The sequence below is a fragment of the Chrysochloris asiatica genome, unplaced genomic scaffold (genome assembly GCF_000296735.1).
Source record: "Chrysochloris asiatica unplaced genomic scaffold, ChrAsi1.0 scaffold00053, whole genome shotgun sequence".
In the NCBI taxonomy this organism is placed as follows: domain Eukaryota; kingdom Metazoa; phylum Chordata; class Mammalia; order Afrosoricida; family Chrysochloridae; genus Chrysochloris; species Chrysochloris asiatica.
The window spans coordinates 16,435,381-16,452,649 of NW_006408571.1; the positions used below are offsets into that span (position 1 = coordinate 16,435,381).

The 17,269-nt window shown below is 41.2% G+C and overlaps 1 protein-coding gene across 1 annotated transcript in view; it reads right to left on the reverse strand.

Moving 5' to 3' along the window:
• TSTD2 (thiosulfate sulfurtransferase (rhodanese)-like domain containing 2) overlaps positions 1-17,269 on the reverse strand; it is a 21,587-nt gene continuing 4,318 nt past the window's right edge. The window contains exons 3-8 of the mRNA XM_006863137.1: positions 15,748-15,868; positions 10,588-10,713; positions 9,557-9,662; positions 1,361-1,479; positions 733-891; positions 1-165 (exon numbers count right to left, since the gene is read on the reverse strand). Coding sequence (XP_006863199.1) covers positions 1-165; positions 733-891; positions 1,361-1,479; positions 9,557-9,662; positions 10,588-10,713; positions 15,748-15,868 — 796 coding nt within the window. The remainder of the gene's footprint in view (positions 166-732; positions 892-1,360; positions 1,480-9,556; positions 9,663-10,587; positions 10,714-15,747; positions 15,869-17,269) is intronic.

Sequence of the window (17,269 nt, forward strand, 5' to 3'; positions counted from 1 at the left end):
TCAGTTTGGGTTCTGGGCTGACCTACCTGACACTATGACATTGTTGTACGAAAGGGCATAGCGCTCATCAAACACAAACAACTTCCCTTTGTAATAACCATCGGGAAACTCTTCCAGGTACTTGTGGATGCCGCCTTTGAGCTGGAATACCTCCTTGCACACTCCCTATATGTAAAACAGCAAAATGACCTTTGGGTAGACAAGCAGAGACCAGGGGAAGCTCCACTGGAGAGGAACACGGTGAGGAATGCCTAAGTGGAGGCTTCCCCACCTCTGCCCCTTCAAGACACTGAAGAAGTGCTGACCAAGGGGCTCAGCAAAGCAACTGGCCAGATGTTCCCTACTCAGGGGATAGGTGATGACAGCAGGCATGGCCTGCACTCTCTAGGTCCTGGGAAGCCTGACTAGGTTTGATGTCCCCTAAATATAGGAGGACACCTGGTGTAATATGTAACATCACTAAGTTTGCTCTTCTTGGGATCAGGCAAAAGGATTAGGGGCAGAGTTACATTAGCTCATCTTTCCTTTTTATACTGGATGAGTCTTTAAGACTGTTAAGTGCTTTTCACATCTTGAGATTTAAGACCTTCAGAATTCGTGCTCGGACTCTGCTGGACTCACAGAAGGAGGAAATCAATTCTCTGGCTGCCTGGGGTGTGGAAGGGCATGAAGGTAGGGATGGAAAGTTCCACTTGAGCTGTTGACGAGGTCAGCCTCACCTCCCAGACTTACCTTGGCTTTAAGGTAGGCTGAGCCCCGCTCACAGCGAATGCCCCCAGTGCAATACATCAGCACCCTCTTCTCTCTGAAAAGCTCTAGGTTTTTGTCGACGTAGCTAGGGAAGTAGCTGAACTTCCTGATGTCTGGGGCTAAGCAGCCCTGGAATCGCCCCTGCAGCAAAGGAGCAGTAGGAGAATCATCAGAAAAACACACTGGGCGGGAACAAAGCTTCCTCCTGTGTCAAATGACCAACTTGGAGAGGAAGCACTTGCTAGTGGCTGTTCTCATCATTCTGACTTTTCAACATCGAGCTCTGGCACTTACAAATAAAGTTGGGTGAGTTGTGGACCACCTGCACAGAGTCCTTAGGGGGACTGGAGAGGCTGCCCAAAGCCAAGTTTACAGGACCCTTAACAGGTTACACATGTCAAGGGTAGGCTAATGGGAGCTAAAAATATACTTTCTCACCAGATCCTGACTTCAGAGGGTTGGGTTTTCTCTGAAACTGTGAGTATGGAGAGGAGATCCAGGTTGACTTCAGCACAGGGGGGCACACATGGCTTCCCCTGGGAAATAAGCCATGCTGTGGGGGAGGGGGAGACCTAACATTTCACTGAATTCACATCTGGTTCATACTTACTATTTTGCTTTCATAGAAATTTCTGCAGTCTAGGAGGATAGTATCACTTTGTTCTCGATTTTGCAGAGATAAAAACTTTTTTACTTCTTCATGAAATTCACCTGGGGATAAATGGGTTCCTAAAATGAAACCAAAAATTATGTTAAGAAAAACAGAATGCAACCAGAAGCATAAAGATGAGACTAACCCAATGATTTATATTTTGCCTTCTTTGTATCCACCTCAACATTTTCTCTTCATAAATTATGTCGGAAAAGAACTTGCTATAAATACTATTTGATGATCATATTTGATGATGATATTTAGTAATTTCAGTTGCCCTGCACCTCCCTCCTCTTTAGATGCACACTATGGAGACTGGGCAGTTTACAAACAAACTGAAGAATTCTGCATCCTCATACTTGCTCAACAAGACAAATGGAACTTAAATTGTCAAATGGATTTGCTGGTCCTTTGTATGGTCACTAGTGGGTCAGGAAATAGCTACTGTTCTATTGATACTGTACAAAAAGGAGTCTAAGCAGGAATGTACTTGACTAAAGGCCTTGTAAACCGTTCTAGATCAAGGTCAAGCCCAAATTCAAGGCTAAAAACCTTGCTATAAAGTTGGAATTTTTTTTTTTAAATGCAAAAGTGATAGGAAAATGGTCTCTGCTTGTGTGTATAAGTAAGAGAAGAGATAGGACGTGTTGGCAGCAGAAATGATACAGAGAAAAAGAGAGACAGAAGGGTGAGAAACACTGAGGAAAAAACAGACTTAAGTGAGATTAGTAAATTACAAGTGAATGAAAAAGAGGAACCCTAGTTCTAGTGGAGAGCTTTGTCTCAACTCTCTGGGATGGAAACGTCCCCACACCTTTGGAGGTCTAGACAGCTCAGTAGACTGTGGGAAACTTTTGGTGATTTTGACAGTGTGGGACTACCACACCTAGTGGGCGGGGCTTTAACAATGTCAGCCACCATTCATGATGGAGTTTACAACACCAGTGGAGCCTCATTTGGCTCAGGGATGAATTCCAACAAGCACCTGAAATTGCTCAGTACTCAGATGGGGCTAGATCACAGCCAAGAAATCTGGATTCCTTCCTGCCCCACCTAGGACTGTAAGGATAATGTGATTCAGCCAGAGTCTATGTCAGTTACTCGCACACAATTAAAGGGACCTTCAAAAAGTGGGGGCAAAAGGGAGGCTTCAAAAATGCAATGAGCATCAATTCTTCTAAGGTCTTCCTTATTCACTGTCTAGCTTTCGCATGCATATGAAATTATTGAAAATACCATGGCTAGGATCAGGCACACCTTATTCCTCAAACTGACATCTTTGCTCTTCAACACTTTAAACAGGTCTTGTGCAGCAGATTTACCTAACACAGTATGTTGTTTGATTTCTTGACTGCTGCTTCCAAAAGTGTCGATGGTTAATCCAAGCAAAGTGAAGTCTTTGACAACTTCAATCTTTTCTCCAATTATATGGATGTTGTTCTGAAGAACAGATTTGATAAATTAAACACTAAAGACCGAAGACCAGGAGAGCTGTGGGATGACATCAAGAACATCATACATGAAGAAAACAAAAAGTCATTAAGACAAGAAAGAAGGAAAAGGTCAAAATGGATGTCAGAAGAGACACTGAAACTTAGTCTCCAGCATAGAGATTCTAAAGCAAATGGAAGAAATGAGGAGGTCCAATTTTCTGAACAGAAAATTTCAAAGATCAGCTGAAGAAGATAAAGCCAAATATTACAACAAAATGTACAAAGATCTGGAATCAGAAAACAAAAAAGGAAAAACATGCTCAGCATTTCTCAAGCTGGGGGAACTGAAGAAAAAATTCAAGCCTCGACTTTGGTTATTGAAAGATTCTCTGGGCAAATTATTGGATGATGCAGAAAGCATCAAGAGAAGATGGAAGGAATACAGTCACTGTACAAAAAGGAAATGGTTCATGTTCAACTGTTTCAAGAGGTAGCATATGATCAAGAGCAAATGACAATGAAGGAGGAAGTCCAAGGTGCACTGAAGGAACTGGCTAAGAACAAGGCACCAGGAATTGAAGGAATGAAAATTGAAATCTTTCAAGAAAGTGAGATGGTACAGGAGGCACTCATCTATGCCAAGAAATTTGGAAGATGGCTATCTGGCCGACTGATTGGAAGAGAGCCGTATTTGTGCCCATTCCAAAAAGAGGTGACCCAAAAGAAGGCAGAAATCATTGGACAATCTCTTTGATATCCCACGCGAGTAAAGTTTTGCTAAAGGCAATACAGAAATGGCTGCAAGCATACATTGACAGAGAACTTTCAGAGGTTCAAGCTGGATTCAGAAGAGGCCGTGGAACGAGGGATATCTATCATTGCTGATGGCCAATGGATCTTGGCTGAAAGCAGAGAATATCAGAAAGATCTTTACCTGAGCTTTATTGACTATGCAAAGGCTTTCGATTGTGTGGATCATGACAAGCTATGAACAACATTGCGAAGTACGAGTATTCCAAAACACTTCATTGTGCTCATGAGAAATTTGTACTTGAACCGAGAGGCAGTTGTTTGAACAGAACATGGAACACTGAATGGTTTAAAATTAAGAAAGGTGTGCAACAAGGTTGTGTTCTTTCACAATACCTATTCAACCTGTATGCTGAGCAAATAATCCAAGACCCTGGGTTGTAAGAAGAAAAACGTGGCATCAGGATTGGAGGAAAACTTATTAACAACCTGCGATATGCAAATGATACAACCTTGCTTGCCAAAAGTGAAGAGGACTTAAAACATTAACTGATCAAGATCAAAGAGCACAGCCTTTGCTATGGATTACATCTCAATGTCAAGAAAACAAAAATTCTCACCACTGGACCAATCAACAACAGTCTTATCAATGGAGAAAAGGTTGAAGTTGTCAAGGACTTCATTCTTCTTGGATCAACTATCAACACTCATGGAAGCAGCAGTCAAATCAAACAATGTTTTGCATTAGGCAAATCTGCTGCACAAGACCTTTTTGAAGTGTTGAAGAGCAAAGATGTCAGCTTGAGGACTAAGGTGCACCTGACCCAAGTCATGGTATTTTCAATAACCTCATATGCATGTGAAAGCTGGCAGTGAATAAGGAAGACTGTAGAAGAATTGATGCTTTTGAGTTATGGTGCTGGAAGAGAATATTGAAATTGCCATGGGCTGCCAAAACAACCAATTAATCCATTTTGGAAGAAGTGCAGCTAGAGTGCTCCTTGGAGGCCAAGATGGCCAAACTTCGTCCCTCATACTTTGGACATATTGTCAGGAGGAACCAGTCACTGGAGAAGGATATCATGTTTGATAAGGTGGATGGTCAGAGAAAAAGAGGAAGACACCCAACGAGATGGATTGGCCAAGTGGCAATATCCATGGACTCAAGCGTGGCAACAGTAGTGAGGTTGGCCCAGGATTGGGCAGTGTTTTGTTCTGCTGTGCATAAGGTCGCTGAATTGGTACCGACTTGATGGCACCTAACACAATGAGGATTTTGGTTTTTACATTGAGACGCAACCCATACTGAAGGCTGTAGTCTCTGATCTTCATCAGTAAGTATTTTAAGTCCTCTTTGCTTTCAGCAAGCAAGGTTGCATCATCTGCCTATCACAGGTCATTAATGAGTCGTTCTCCAATCCTGATACCACGTTTTTCTTTAGTCCAGTTTCTCAGATTATTTGTTCTGCATACAGATTGAGTAAGTATGGTAAAAGAATACAACCCTGGTGTACACCTTTCCTAAGTTTAAACCATTCAGTGTTCCCTTGTTCTGTTTAAACAACTGCCTCCTGGTCTATGTAAATTTTTCTCTTGAGCACAATTAAGTGTTCTGGAATACTCCTACTTTGTAATATTGCCCATAGTTTGTCATGATCCACACAACTGAAAGCTTTTGGGTAGTTAATAAAGCACAGCATGGTGTGGCACTGTGGGTTGATGCACCAGACTGCAAAGTTGGCGGTTCAGGCTCACCAGCTTTCCTTGGAAACCCTATACGGGGTCGCTATTGGTTGGAATCAACTCGACGGCACTTAACAATGACAACAACAACAACAACAAACATCTTTCTGGTATTCTCTGCTTTCAGCCAAGATCCTTCTGACATCAGCAATGATATCCCTCATTTTATATCTTCTTCTGAATCCAGCTTGAACTTCTGGAAGTTCTCTGTCAATGTACAGTCGCATCTGTCTTTGCATTATCTTTAGTAAAACTTTACTCGCATGGCCAAAAAAAACGCAATGAGAACAATGGAAAATTGGCTAAAACTCTGCTTTCAGAGAACCTGTTCCTCACTGCTGCTATTAGCTCTACCACTCTGAGACCTGGCCTTGAGAGGACCTAATTGGACAGCCATGCATAGACATGAGGTTCTTTATACAACCTAGATCCAATGGAAGCAGTACAGCACTGCCAGAGGCCTCCTCTTCCTTAGTGTTTGGAGCAATACCCTGAAGGCAAAGGAGGGGCAGTGTAGTCATGGCGTCCTCTTGTTACCATGGTGACACAAAGCTGACTTGACTCTTCTGGCCCTTCTCTCCTCATTTATCAGTCTCTTCCCAGATGCTGCTCCCATTTTCCTCTGCCTTAATTCTTAGCCTTTAAAAAATCTCTACATATGAAACACTGGTTAGTCAACTAGACCTATGTACTCCTGGTAAAAGATGACACTATGCTACCTAGGAAGTTGTTATGAAGTGCTGTTGAATGGTTCCAACTTACAGCGACCCTGTATAGGATTTCCAAGGAGCAACGAGTGGGTTTGCACTGCAGACCTTTAGGCTAGCAGTGCAGTACTTATCTTATAGCACCACGTCAAGACTCCTCAGAAGCAGTCTTGTTAAAAAAAAAAAAAGAAAGAGAAAAACAAGAACAAAATCAAACTTGATAAGCCAAGTCTCTAGATTTGGACTAATTTGATAGCCACCCTGGCTACCATGCATCTGAAATGTGGCTAGACCAAATTGAGTTGTGCTGGATTTCAAAGACATATTGGGGGGGGGGGGGTAAACTATTATTAATTTTCATATTTTGAATTTATTTCATATTTATATGTCATGATGAAAATAAGTTGGATATATTATGTAAAGCATAATATTAAAATTAATTTCACTTGTTTCATTTTACTTTGTAAAATACGGTCATTATACACAGTTCATATATTTCTACTGGGCAGTGCTGCTCTCAATCTAACTATTGATTTATAGGAAATACAGAGGCCAGAGGAAGAAGTTGAACAGTACCAGGGAGAGACAATCAGCATAAGCCGACTGTGGGCAACACTATAGACTAATGACCCAGATCTCTCAAAAAATAAATCGCAAAGAGTAACAAAAAGATGGTGGGATTCCAATAAATCCAGAGACTTGAAGAGACATATCAGTGAACTACAATACATGGACCATATTTGAATAATAGTAGAAACAAAATTTTAAAACACTGAGAGCTGGGAATTTTGAACAGAATGAATATTTGACAATATTAAAGAATTATTAAAATGTTTTAGATGTGGTAAGTTTTACTGTTTTGTTTTTACAAGAATCATTATCTTACAGATCTTACAGTGATATCTACTAAGATCACTATTGTTGTTGTTAAGTTCTATCGAGTCAAGTGACTGTATGGGATTTCCAAGGAGTGGCTGGTGAATGTGAACCACCAATCTTGTGGTTACAACCAACCCTGCGTTCCAGTGCATTATTCTGTAGTGCCACGCCAGGACTCCTATCAACTAAGATAATCATACATTAAATGATAGGATGTTGGGGGTTTCTTCAAAATAATGATATAGATGAAAGAAATTGGCCATAAATTGGTAATTGCTGACGCTGAGGGGCAGGTACATGGATGTTCACTGTACTATCTTCTTTCTTTTTGTTTAAAAACTTACACAGTAAAATGTATTAAAAAAATTTTTTTTTTAAACTTCAAAAGTTATCAGAAGACATTTGTTCCTGGGTGTTCACCTCTGCTGCACACAGATCCATGAATGTGGTGGAGAAGACAGAGGGGTAAAACTATGAAAACTTCTTAAACATTACCAAACAACTTTCAGGAATGACCAGCTGGGCCTGGGGGCTCAGGACTACAGCCTCAGGGGGACACCAGGGTCAAATGGCATAACATAGTCCACAAAGATGATGTTATATACATCCTACTTTGATGAGTTAGTGACTGGGATCTTAAAAGCTATTGCTATCCCAGTGTGGAGGATAGAAGAATGATGAAAATTGATGCTTGGAAACAATCCAATAGACCAATGGAACACACAACCATCAGTCTCCACAACCCGAAACCAGAACTAGATGGTGCCCAGCTACCACTACCAAATGCTCTCAAAGGGAACACATCAGAATGTCCTGGAGAGAATGGGGGGTGTGGAGGGGAAATGTGGACTAAAACTCAAAATTACAAAAAAAGACCAGGATAATTGATCAAAGGAGTCCTGGTGTGGTGCTGCGGGCTAATGCGTCAGATTGCAAAATCGTTTGAACTGCAAGGTCGGTCGTTCAAGCTCACCAGCTGCTCCTTGTAAACCCTATATAGGGTCACTATGGGTCGGAATCGACTCGACGGCACTTAACAACAACAACAACAATTGGTCAAAACATAGTGCACGAGCCCTGAAACTATAGCCCTTGATCACCCTTCAGATTTAAAACAACACATCCTTGTGGCTCAATTTCCAGTCAACCGATGGATAGATATTTAGGGTGACAACAACACTAGTAAGATATGCCAACCATTCAAGATCAAATGGACAGCATTTACCTAAAGACAAAGTTTACAACGGTGGAATGGAAACAAGAATCACAGGGAGGAAGTGCAATCAGTGATGTTACTTGGGGGGAACTGCAGTCATTGACAATAAATAAAGTGTATGAGTTTTTCACTGTAACATTGATGACCTGCTTCGTAAACTTTCACTCAATTCATAATAGCAAGTTAAAAAAACAACAACAAACCCCAAACTCCACAAAACAAATATCTTTCAACCCTCTATAGCAGCCACATGGCGAGGGTGGGGAAACATTCTAGAACAGTTGGAATCTAAATGCTTAGGTGTTAAGAGCCAATTGCTTCCTATAGCAAAAGCCTGTGTATTCTATTCTGCTGATAACTATTTATAAGTAATAATTATTGCAGTGCAGTGGATTATTTAATATCTCTTCTAGTTAAAGTCTTTGTAAACTCTTACCTAACACTATTTTGCCCTGCTGGGTCTGGGTATGAGAAAGTAGGAGAAAATGCTGAGAGGATTATATGATTCAGTTGTGAGTGGTTAACAGGGTTAACTGTGATTATAAAAACCTGGAACTCTAATGAGTATAAAATGAAACTTGTCAGCAGCGGGAATGGAGAATTTCACTACTATCAAAGAAGAGGAGCCAGGAGAGGAGTGCATCCTTTGGGCCTGAGATCACTGTAGAATGAAACTCCTCAACCCAGGGACAGCACGCTGTGACACTGGAAGAGTGGCAGAGGAGCAGCAGCAGGGGAACCACGAGCCAGAGCATGGGACACAGCCATGGAATCCACAGCCCACGGAGCAAGTAAAGCTGAGTGACTTTGGGCAGGAGGCTTGCTTGCAGAGTGAGGTGTCTCCAGGGACTTATTTGGGGGAGCTAGGTTTGCTGACCCACAAAGTTAGAGCTGAGTAGCTTCAAGCTGAGGTTTCTGGTGGAGTGGTGCATCCTGTGGGCATTTGTCAGTAGCCCTCAAAGAGCTCTGTGACACTGGTCAGGCAGAGAGAGGCCTGTCCGTGGGCACAGCTATGGAGAGGTTGTCCTTACTGGAAAAATTGTGCCCTGAACATTTCTGATCCTGAATTGTAACCTGTTAACCCTACAATTATGAGTATAGTGTCTGAGTTCTCTGTGGCCAGAGCAATGAGTAGAGAGAGAGTACCGTGGTAGGAATGCTTGGTGTTCATGTTTTACAATTATAAAGAGAAAACTTCTTGAAATCATCCAGAAGAATAAGATAGGCCATTTTATGGAGAGTCTACCATAGTATCAAAGAGAAGAATCAGTTGAAGAACTGAATGGGCCCAAGCACTGGCCACCCTATAGCTATTTCCAGGAGAGGATTCATTGTAACTCTTGCTGATCAGTACCTAACTTTTTCATTTGTCTATTACATTTTGTCCCTATGGAGAAAAGCACAATTCTTCTACAAGCAGACATACCAGGCTTCTTGTAGGAGACTTTATTGGGGCTAATCCCCATGGGCACAATTTCTTCAAAAACACCAACACGCAATTCTGGAAAGCACTGGGCTCCTCCTTTGCTGGTCTAGCCATGGAGAAACAAAAACAGAATATAGTGGTCATCTGTCATCCACAGGTGTAAGATACATGCCAAATGGAAAAATTGTGGCTAGCTCTGTAATGATAGTTGCAGTCTTAAGAAACATTAAATTATAAGCAACAGTTCAAGGGGAAAGAAACAAAAGCCTAGAATGTTCAGCTCATTCAATATTAATATTTACTGCATACTTATCATCTGCAGAACTATTAAATAAAAAAGGTCTTTGTATAGCTGTAAGCATTTAACTATAAAACTGAACACCACTGAGCAGTTCCAACATGTGATTACAACCCAGCTTTTGATATTTTGGAGTCCTGGTGTGGCACTATGGGTTAATGCATCAGACCGCAAAGTCATTTGAACTGCAAGGTCGGCGGTTCAAGCTCACCAGCTGCTCATTGGAAACACTATCTATACAGGATCACTATGGGTTGGAATCGACTTGACGGCACTTAACAACATTTGATATTTTATCTATTATGCTCTATATGAGACAGCTTCAAGAAGTCTGTGGAAAATGGAATTACAAAATAGATTTTTTCCATGAACTTTTTGAAGCTCCCTCGTATATTTTCTATTGTGATAAAAGCAGAAAGTCACTCAAATAAACAGCGAGGTGGTCTCTTAAGTGAGTAAGCAGGCCCCGGTTTTAGAGCTGTAGGTTGTGTAAGTTCTAAGGTCCTTAATTTATAAAATGGGAGACTAGCTTGCCCAAGGTCACATGGTGGCTTAGTGAAAGCCCTGGGATGAATGCTACAGGTACCTGGCCCACGCTCTTCTTCTTACGAGGAAGAGAGTAGCCTCCTGGTACTACTTACTTCGCCTACACTGACTTCCTCCTCAATAACCTTGAGGGAAAAGAGGCAGAAGCAGACAATTCTGGGTCCATTTTATTATCAATTTCTCTTACCTTAAAATCTTCCTTACACAGATAATCCTTAAACAATGGGCAGGAAAGCATGGCTTCCACATAGAGTCTGGTGGCCAATTTGCTTCCACCAACTGTTCCATTGATTCCTTCTGTAGCAATTCGAACCTGAGATACAAGAGTGAGAGAAACGGAAGAGAGCCTGTTCTTAGTTTCATTAGCTTTCTAGCACAGAACAACATGCTCATGTGTTATAATGAGTGTAACACAAAAAGCAAACACATCGCTGTGGACACCAAAAATGTGGCCAAATAAAGAGATCTGTATTTTTTCACAATGGCACTATTCAGAGAGCCGGTACAGATGAGGTATTCAGGTAATGTGTGTTGAACAAGCATATGAATGAATGAAGCTTCTAGTAAGTCCCATTTGCTATCGAGCTCCAGATTATTGAATGGCCAAAGAAGTGAATTTGAACTCTACCTACATCCAGGTAGCATCACAGAGTTCTCCAAAGAGGCCAGGAGATCTAGCATCAAAATTTATCTGTCACTTACTTGCCAAGTGGTCCAGAGCCTTAATTTCTTTATCATTGAAAAAAAGGAAAATCAAGGACAACACAATGAGAAAGTGCTAAAGATATATTACCTAAGTCCTAAAATACAAAGCAAATCTGAGGGCTAGGGAGGTGTGTGGATAATCTCTGGTGTTTGGGGGAAAGAACACCACTGAAAACCCTCCCACTTGAATGGGAGTTCAAGGAGAGTGTGTGTCTGCTTTATTGCTGCATAACCAGTTCGAGAACAGTGTCTGCTCAATATATCTATTTGTTGGATGAATGAATGTGTCTCCATTTGGAGATCTTTGATTTCTTAAACCCTATATTCTCTTGGAAATGCTTTACTAAAAGGGCATTAGAGCCTGGGCCACAAGCTTGCCTTAAGGGACCAGGCTCTGGCAGCCCCCAAAGATGGTTGTTTTAGTATGATAAAATTATTTGGCTGAGTCTATAAATGATCGAGAAAAGTTCTAGATAGGGTGTGTAGCACTGTGTGGTTCCGTAGCAATTCTCTGAAAAGGAAAGCAATTTAAGGCCCTGCAGAAGCAAGTCCTGATCTCATTCTGTAAAGAATATAGCCAAGAAGATGCTATGGTCTACTCTGTAACATGGGCTGGCTGTTGAGTTGAAATTCACTCAAAGGCAACAGGCTGTTGTTTTCACTATAGAAAAATGGAGCTGAACCCATATAAGGGTCAGGAAATCCACTCCAAAATTGTTTCTGATGGTGGCATGCTATTATGAAGAGATACATACTTCTGTGGGTAGTATAGATCCTTTCCTATGTTATTCACAAATCTCAGAAACCAAGTAAAAGACAAACACAGCTACTTGCTACATACTGAGGGCACAACAATTCTAAGCACATGCACTAGACTTTTAACAAGCAGAAATACTTCAAACTAGGATGTTGATGAGATCAACATTAAACCTTGGTTGGTTATGTGCTGTGGAACGGGTTCTAACTCATAGCAACCCTGGATAGGGTTTCTCAGGCTATACACTTTTAGGGGAACAGAAAGCCTCATCAGTCTCCCAAGGAACAGCTGGTAGTTTTGAGATGCTGACCTTAAGGTTAGCAGCCCAACTCATAACCACTAGGATATCAGAGCTCCTTAGAAGTGGAAAATATTAATCATTACCATTTATTGAGCACATACTGTGAGAAAGGAATATTACTTTATAATCTTGAAAGACAGCTATACCATAACCCCCATTTCAAATAAAAGGAAATGGAAGGAGAAGAGCGGAGTACAGGACCCTACCCAGAGAAGCAGTGATGCCTGAAATGGAGGCAGTGATGATGACATGGAGAGATGGAGCAGCTGGAGACTTTAGATCCAAAGAGGGAGAGGGACTGTGTGCTGAAGACTGGGGGGGAGGGGTGTGGGAGGCAGGCTTGCAGGGTATACCCTTTGGTTGGTTGAAGATGCATGGAGGGGATTGTAACCATGGCAAAGAAACGATATACGAAAGAATGAATGTAAAACTGATGTTCTCCCATGTAAACTATCACATAACTCACAATAAAACATTAAAAAAAAAAAAAAAAAGGAAATGGAAGATCAGGGAAGTAAAATAACTTTCTCAAAGGTTGGTAGGTGGTAGATTGGTATTTTAAGCCATATCCTTCTAGTCTCAAATCTTATCAGTTTTTCTTTATGCAAAAGCCTCCAATGATCTACTGAAATTCTTTGAGGCAGTAAGGACTGTATAGCAATAGGGGACAGACTTTTTTTTCATAATTCCAGAAATTTCAACTTCTCCTCTCCCCTTACCTAAAAGTCAATATTCTATCAAATCTTCTACCACTAGAAAACAATAAACTGGTCAAGTATTGTTGAAGTCTAGAACTTTGGACCCAAGGTCCAGGCAGTGCTGCCACCTAGTGACTGGAGGCCTCCTGTGCTGGCTTACCTATAAGGCCGGGCCAAGGATAAAAATCTGCCACTAAAATTCAGAAATGGACTAATTTCCACATTTTACACATTCTGATTTACTTTCCGAATATCCATCCATCTTTATGGCGTAGAATTTCTCTGAAAAGAGATGATAATACCCATTCCACAAATGTTTACTTTTATTATGTACCAGCAATTATGGTAAGGGTTCTCAACCTCTTGACGTTTTCAGACTGATGGAAGTTACAGATATTAAGACAGAATTTACAAACTGACAAGTGATAAAAAGTAAAACAAATAACTATAAGACAATACTGCAAGAGTGTAATGGGAAAAAATGAATTTAGACTGAAGAGTCAAGAAAGCTTCTTTGAGGAGGTCACATTAATTAAAATTGAGACATGAATTGAGTAAAAATCAGGAGAAATAGAGTGGGCGTGGGAGTTCCTGGAAGAGGGTTCTCGGGTAAAAAGACCCAAAGGCAGAAAAGAGTTTGGTGGGTTTCAGAAAATGAAAGACCATGTTGCAGGAGCGGAATAAGCGAAGAGTGGCAGATTGGCTGAAAAGGTAGAAGTGGCCAAATCCAGCAGGAAGATCTTTAAAGAAAATTAGCGTGCCAGGTTGCAAAGCCGTTTGAATTGTAAGGTCGGCAGTTCAAGCTCACTAGCTGCCCCTTGGAAACACTATACAGGGTCGCTATGGGTCGAACCAACTCGATGGCACTTAACAACCACAACATAATCCTATAAGGCAAAAATAATCATTGTTAACATTTTGGTATCTTTATACATATACTTATATATACACAGTACACATACAGTTTTGTTACCAACATGTATTCCTTCTTTTATTAAACATGCCACATGTACTTACTGAGTGTGCTTTCTAAGCCTTGTTCTAGTATTGACAATACATCAAGTAAGGCCAAGTTTCTGTTCTCAATGAAGCCATTAGGGAGATAGATTATAAATAAATAAGCGTTACTTTCAGGTAGTGAAAGTACCTTTCACTAACTGAAATTAAGAGGTAGTGACCCTTTTTATAAGGGTCAAAAAAAAAAAGCAGGGTTGGTCCATTGGCATAATATAGAGTTATGTTCTACATCCTATTTCGGTGAGTAGTGTCTGGGGTCTTAAAAGCTTGTGAGCTGTCATTTAAGACACAACTACTCTCTACTCATCTGGAACAAAAGGAAAAGGAAACTAAGGACTCTAAGAAGAAACTCATCTACAGGACAAACAGCCTACTTGAACTGTGTCTCATCTACCTGAGACCAGAACTAGATGTTGTCTGCCTACCACTGCTGACCATTCCATCAGGATGGACCCTGATAAACCAGGGAAAAATGAGGAACAGGACCTCAAACTCCTAAATCAACACTAAACAAAGAACCCCAGAAGTACCAAAGGTTGAGGGTGAAAAACTCCCTGAGAATACTGCCTTGGGATACGCTTCAAACTTGTAACTTGAAAATAACTCCTGAGTCACCTCGTAGCTAAATAACAAGTTGGTTCCAAATAGAACGAATCTCACTCATAAGTACTACGTTCCTTTTTAAAAATAATCACTTATATGAGCTCAAACGGTCAACAATTACTTTAAAGCAAAGATGAGAACAAAAGGGGCCAGAGAAACTAGATCGATGGAAACAGAACAACCAGAATGGAAACTAATGTGCATGTTCACACAGTGTGAAGAATGTAACTGCTGTCACAGAATAACTTGTGTAGAAGCTGTTGAAAGGGACCCTAAGCATGCTGCTGTAAACACAATAAAACGTTAGAGAGAGGACAGTGTCAGATTCACTTCTAAGGACATAACATTTGAGCAGACATGAAGGAGCTCTCTGGTGGTACTGTGTGTTATGTTTTGGGCTGCTAAATGAAAGGTCAGTAGTTCAAATCCACTAGCCACTCTGTGAGAGAAAGATGAGGCTGTCTGCTCCCACAAAGATTTACAGTCTTCGAAATCCTACACAGCTGCTATGAGTCAGGATTGAGACAAAAGCAAGTTGGTTGTTGTGGTTTTTATATGAAGAGCTCAGGGAGGAGTGGAATGGAAAGAAAGGCCAAACCTGAGATGGTGAAAGGACCTGCAAGTTCTAGGGACCGTACGTAGCAACTTGGAATCATACTTATATGTAGTTTTATACAATGCTCTTTCTAGTTAATACAGCACGACCATTTCTTTGTGTCATATGTTGGCAAACTATGCCTGGTTTTGTATATAGTTTTATTGTAACACAGCAATACTTATTCTTTCTTTATTGTTGTTGTTAATTGCCATCAAGTCGATTCTAACACATAGCAACCCTGTATAGGGTTTCCAAGGAACAGCTGGTTTGAACTGCCAAGCTTATGGTTCGCTGTCCATTTCTTCTCCCAGTGCTGCACTAGGAGTCCATTCTTTTACTTACATAGCCTAAAGTAACATTATTTCATGATAAAACGGCAGTGGTGAGTAGTTAGTAGTTGTCTCAGTAACCACATGGCCTATAAAGTCTACTAAACAAGGGGTGTTCAAAAAGTTCACGGGAATTTTTCATTATCTTTAAATTTCATGTTTACACTAAATTTTTAGAGCCTCCCCCTCCAGCCTTCTTTTTCAATGGCCTGCAGGATTTCCCTAATTTCTAAGATCCTAGCAGAAAATCATTGTAATGAGCAAAGTTTCATTACAAAATCCAAGTTTGGGAGGCCAGGTAAGCCCAGTAAAGGCTGAGGTGGGGGAGGGGGGTGTTACCTTGCCTGTGAGGTGCAGATGCTGACACAGAGCTGTCTGCCAGGCACAGAGCCAGTATGGATCCTCCAGGTCACAGTAGCAGTAATAAAGCAGCACCTCCCCTTCATCAGTGCCCTGGCCACTGCAAACAGAAAACCAGAGGGAAAGAGCATTTGAGTCACTGGCTTAAGAACACCACCATCTATAGAGCCCACCCAGAAAGCTCCCAGAAGCAGCTGCAGTGTTGACTCGGGCACACAGAGATAACTGCAGCCTGTGAGACCTGAGCTAGAACCACCCAGCCGAACTGCTCCTAGATCCTAAGCCGCAGACACAGTGGGGACTGTCTAGCACGTCTACGTTTGGGGTTAGCATGTCACATAGCAATAGATAAAGCACACAGACAGTTTGGATCTAGCTGTAGGAGAGGGAACAGAACAGTCACAATTTGAGGTTTATTAGTAACAGGGTAAACTTTTGTACCTCAGCAGCCTACTGTGGCCTTAAACACACTATAAAATGTTGGATTACATTCACTGCAGCGTTTAAGAAACCACAAAATAGAATGCAGTATGAAACACTCTAGTTTACCATTTAAACAAACAAAAAAAAGTAAAGAAAATGTAGGTACTTAAAAGGCACCTGCTATCTGAAGAATTTACTGTGACCAGAAGGGGATCTGGGCACATACATCTGAATTTATCTGACTTTAAACAGAGGATGGGCACAAACATAGAAAGGCACTCCCGCCCTCCTTTTGGTTAGTTTTTATCTAGCCAATTGTTTATTTTTACAAATTTAACAGTTATAATTTATGGGAATTACAATTAAGTTAAATGCATAGACCTTAAGTGTCTATTTCTGATAACATGTGTATATGTAGAAAATTTCCATCACTTCAAAAAGTTCCCTCTCTTGAAAGGAATAGCCAGAAACATCACCATAAAAAGTTTGTAAGTCCGTCTTCTGCCTATAACTGATTGGAATACCTAAAATGGTGGTACAATGTGCCCAGTGAAGGAGGCTTCCTGCGGAGCCTCTGCATTTCATAAGACTATATGTGGAAGCCTGAACCACATCCAGATCTCCAGAGATGGGACATTTCCACTTGAAAGGAAAAGCAGACTAGCCTGGAGCAGCTAGAAGAACAGAAGATATTTCTTGAAAGAAAAACCTACAGGAAAAATATAAAACAACATAGGCAGACCTACAAGAACAAGCAAGCTGCTTGCTCAGGAAACATCAAGGCAAGTGGTATGGTCCCCTCAGTGCAAACCCCCTTCCAAGACTAAGACTCAATGGGAATACACGCTCTGATTGGTGACCACGCTCGTCACCGATAAGGGGAAATGAAGGAAAAACAGCAATGAAGCGGCAAGCTAAGCCCTACAATGTTCAATAGACTTCTGTGAACCCAGGTGAAGACCTGATTGGCCAGCTGTGTGGCAAGACTTGGGGACTCTTGGGCCCAGAGTCAGTGACATAGCCACAGAGGACTAGTGTGGAGAGTGAAGCATCCAGCTGATAAGAAGAGAGGGCATAT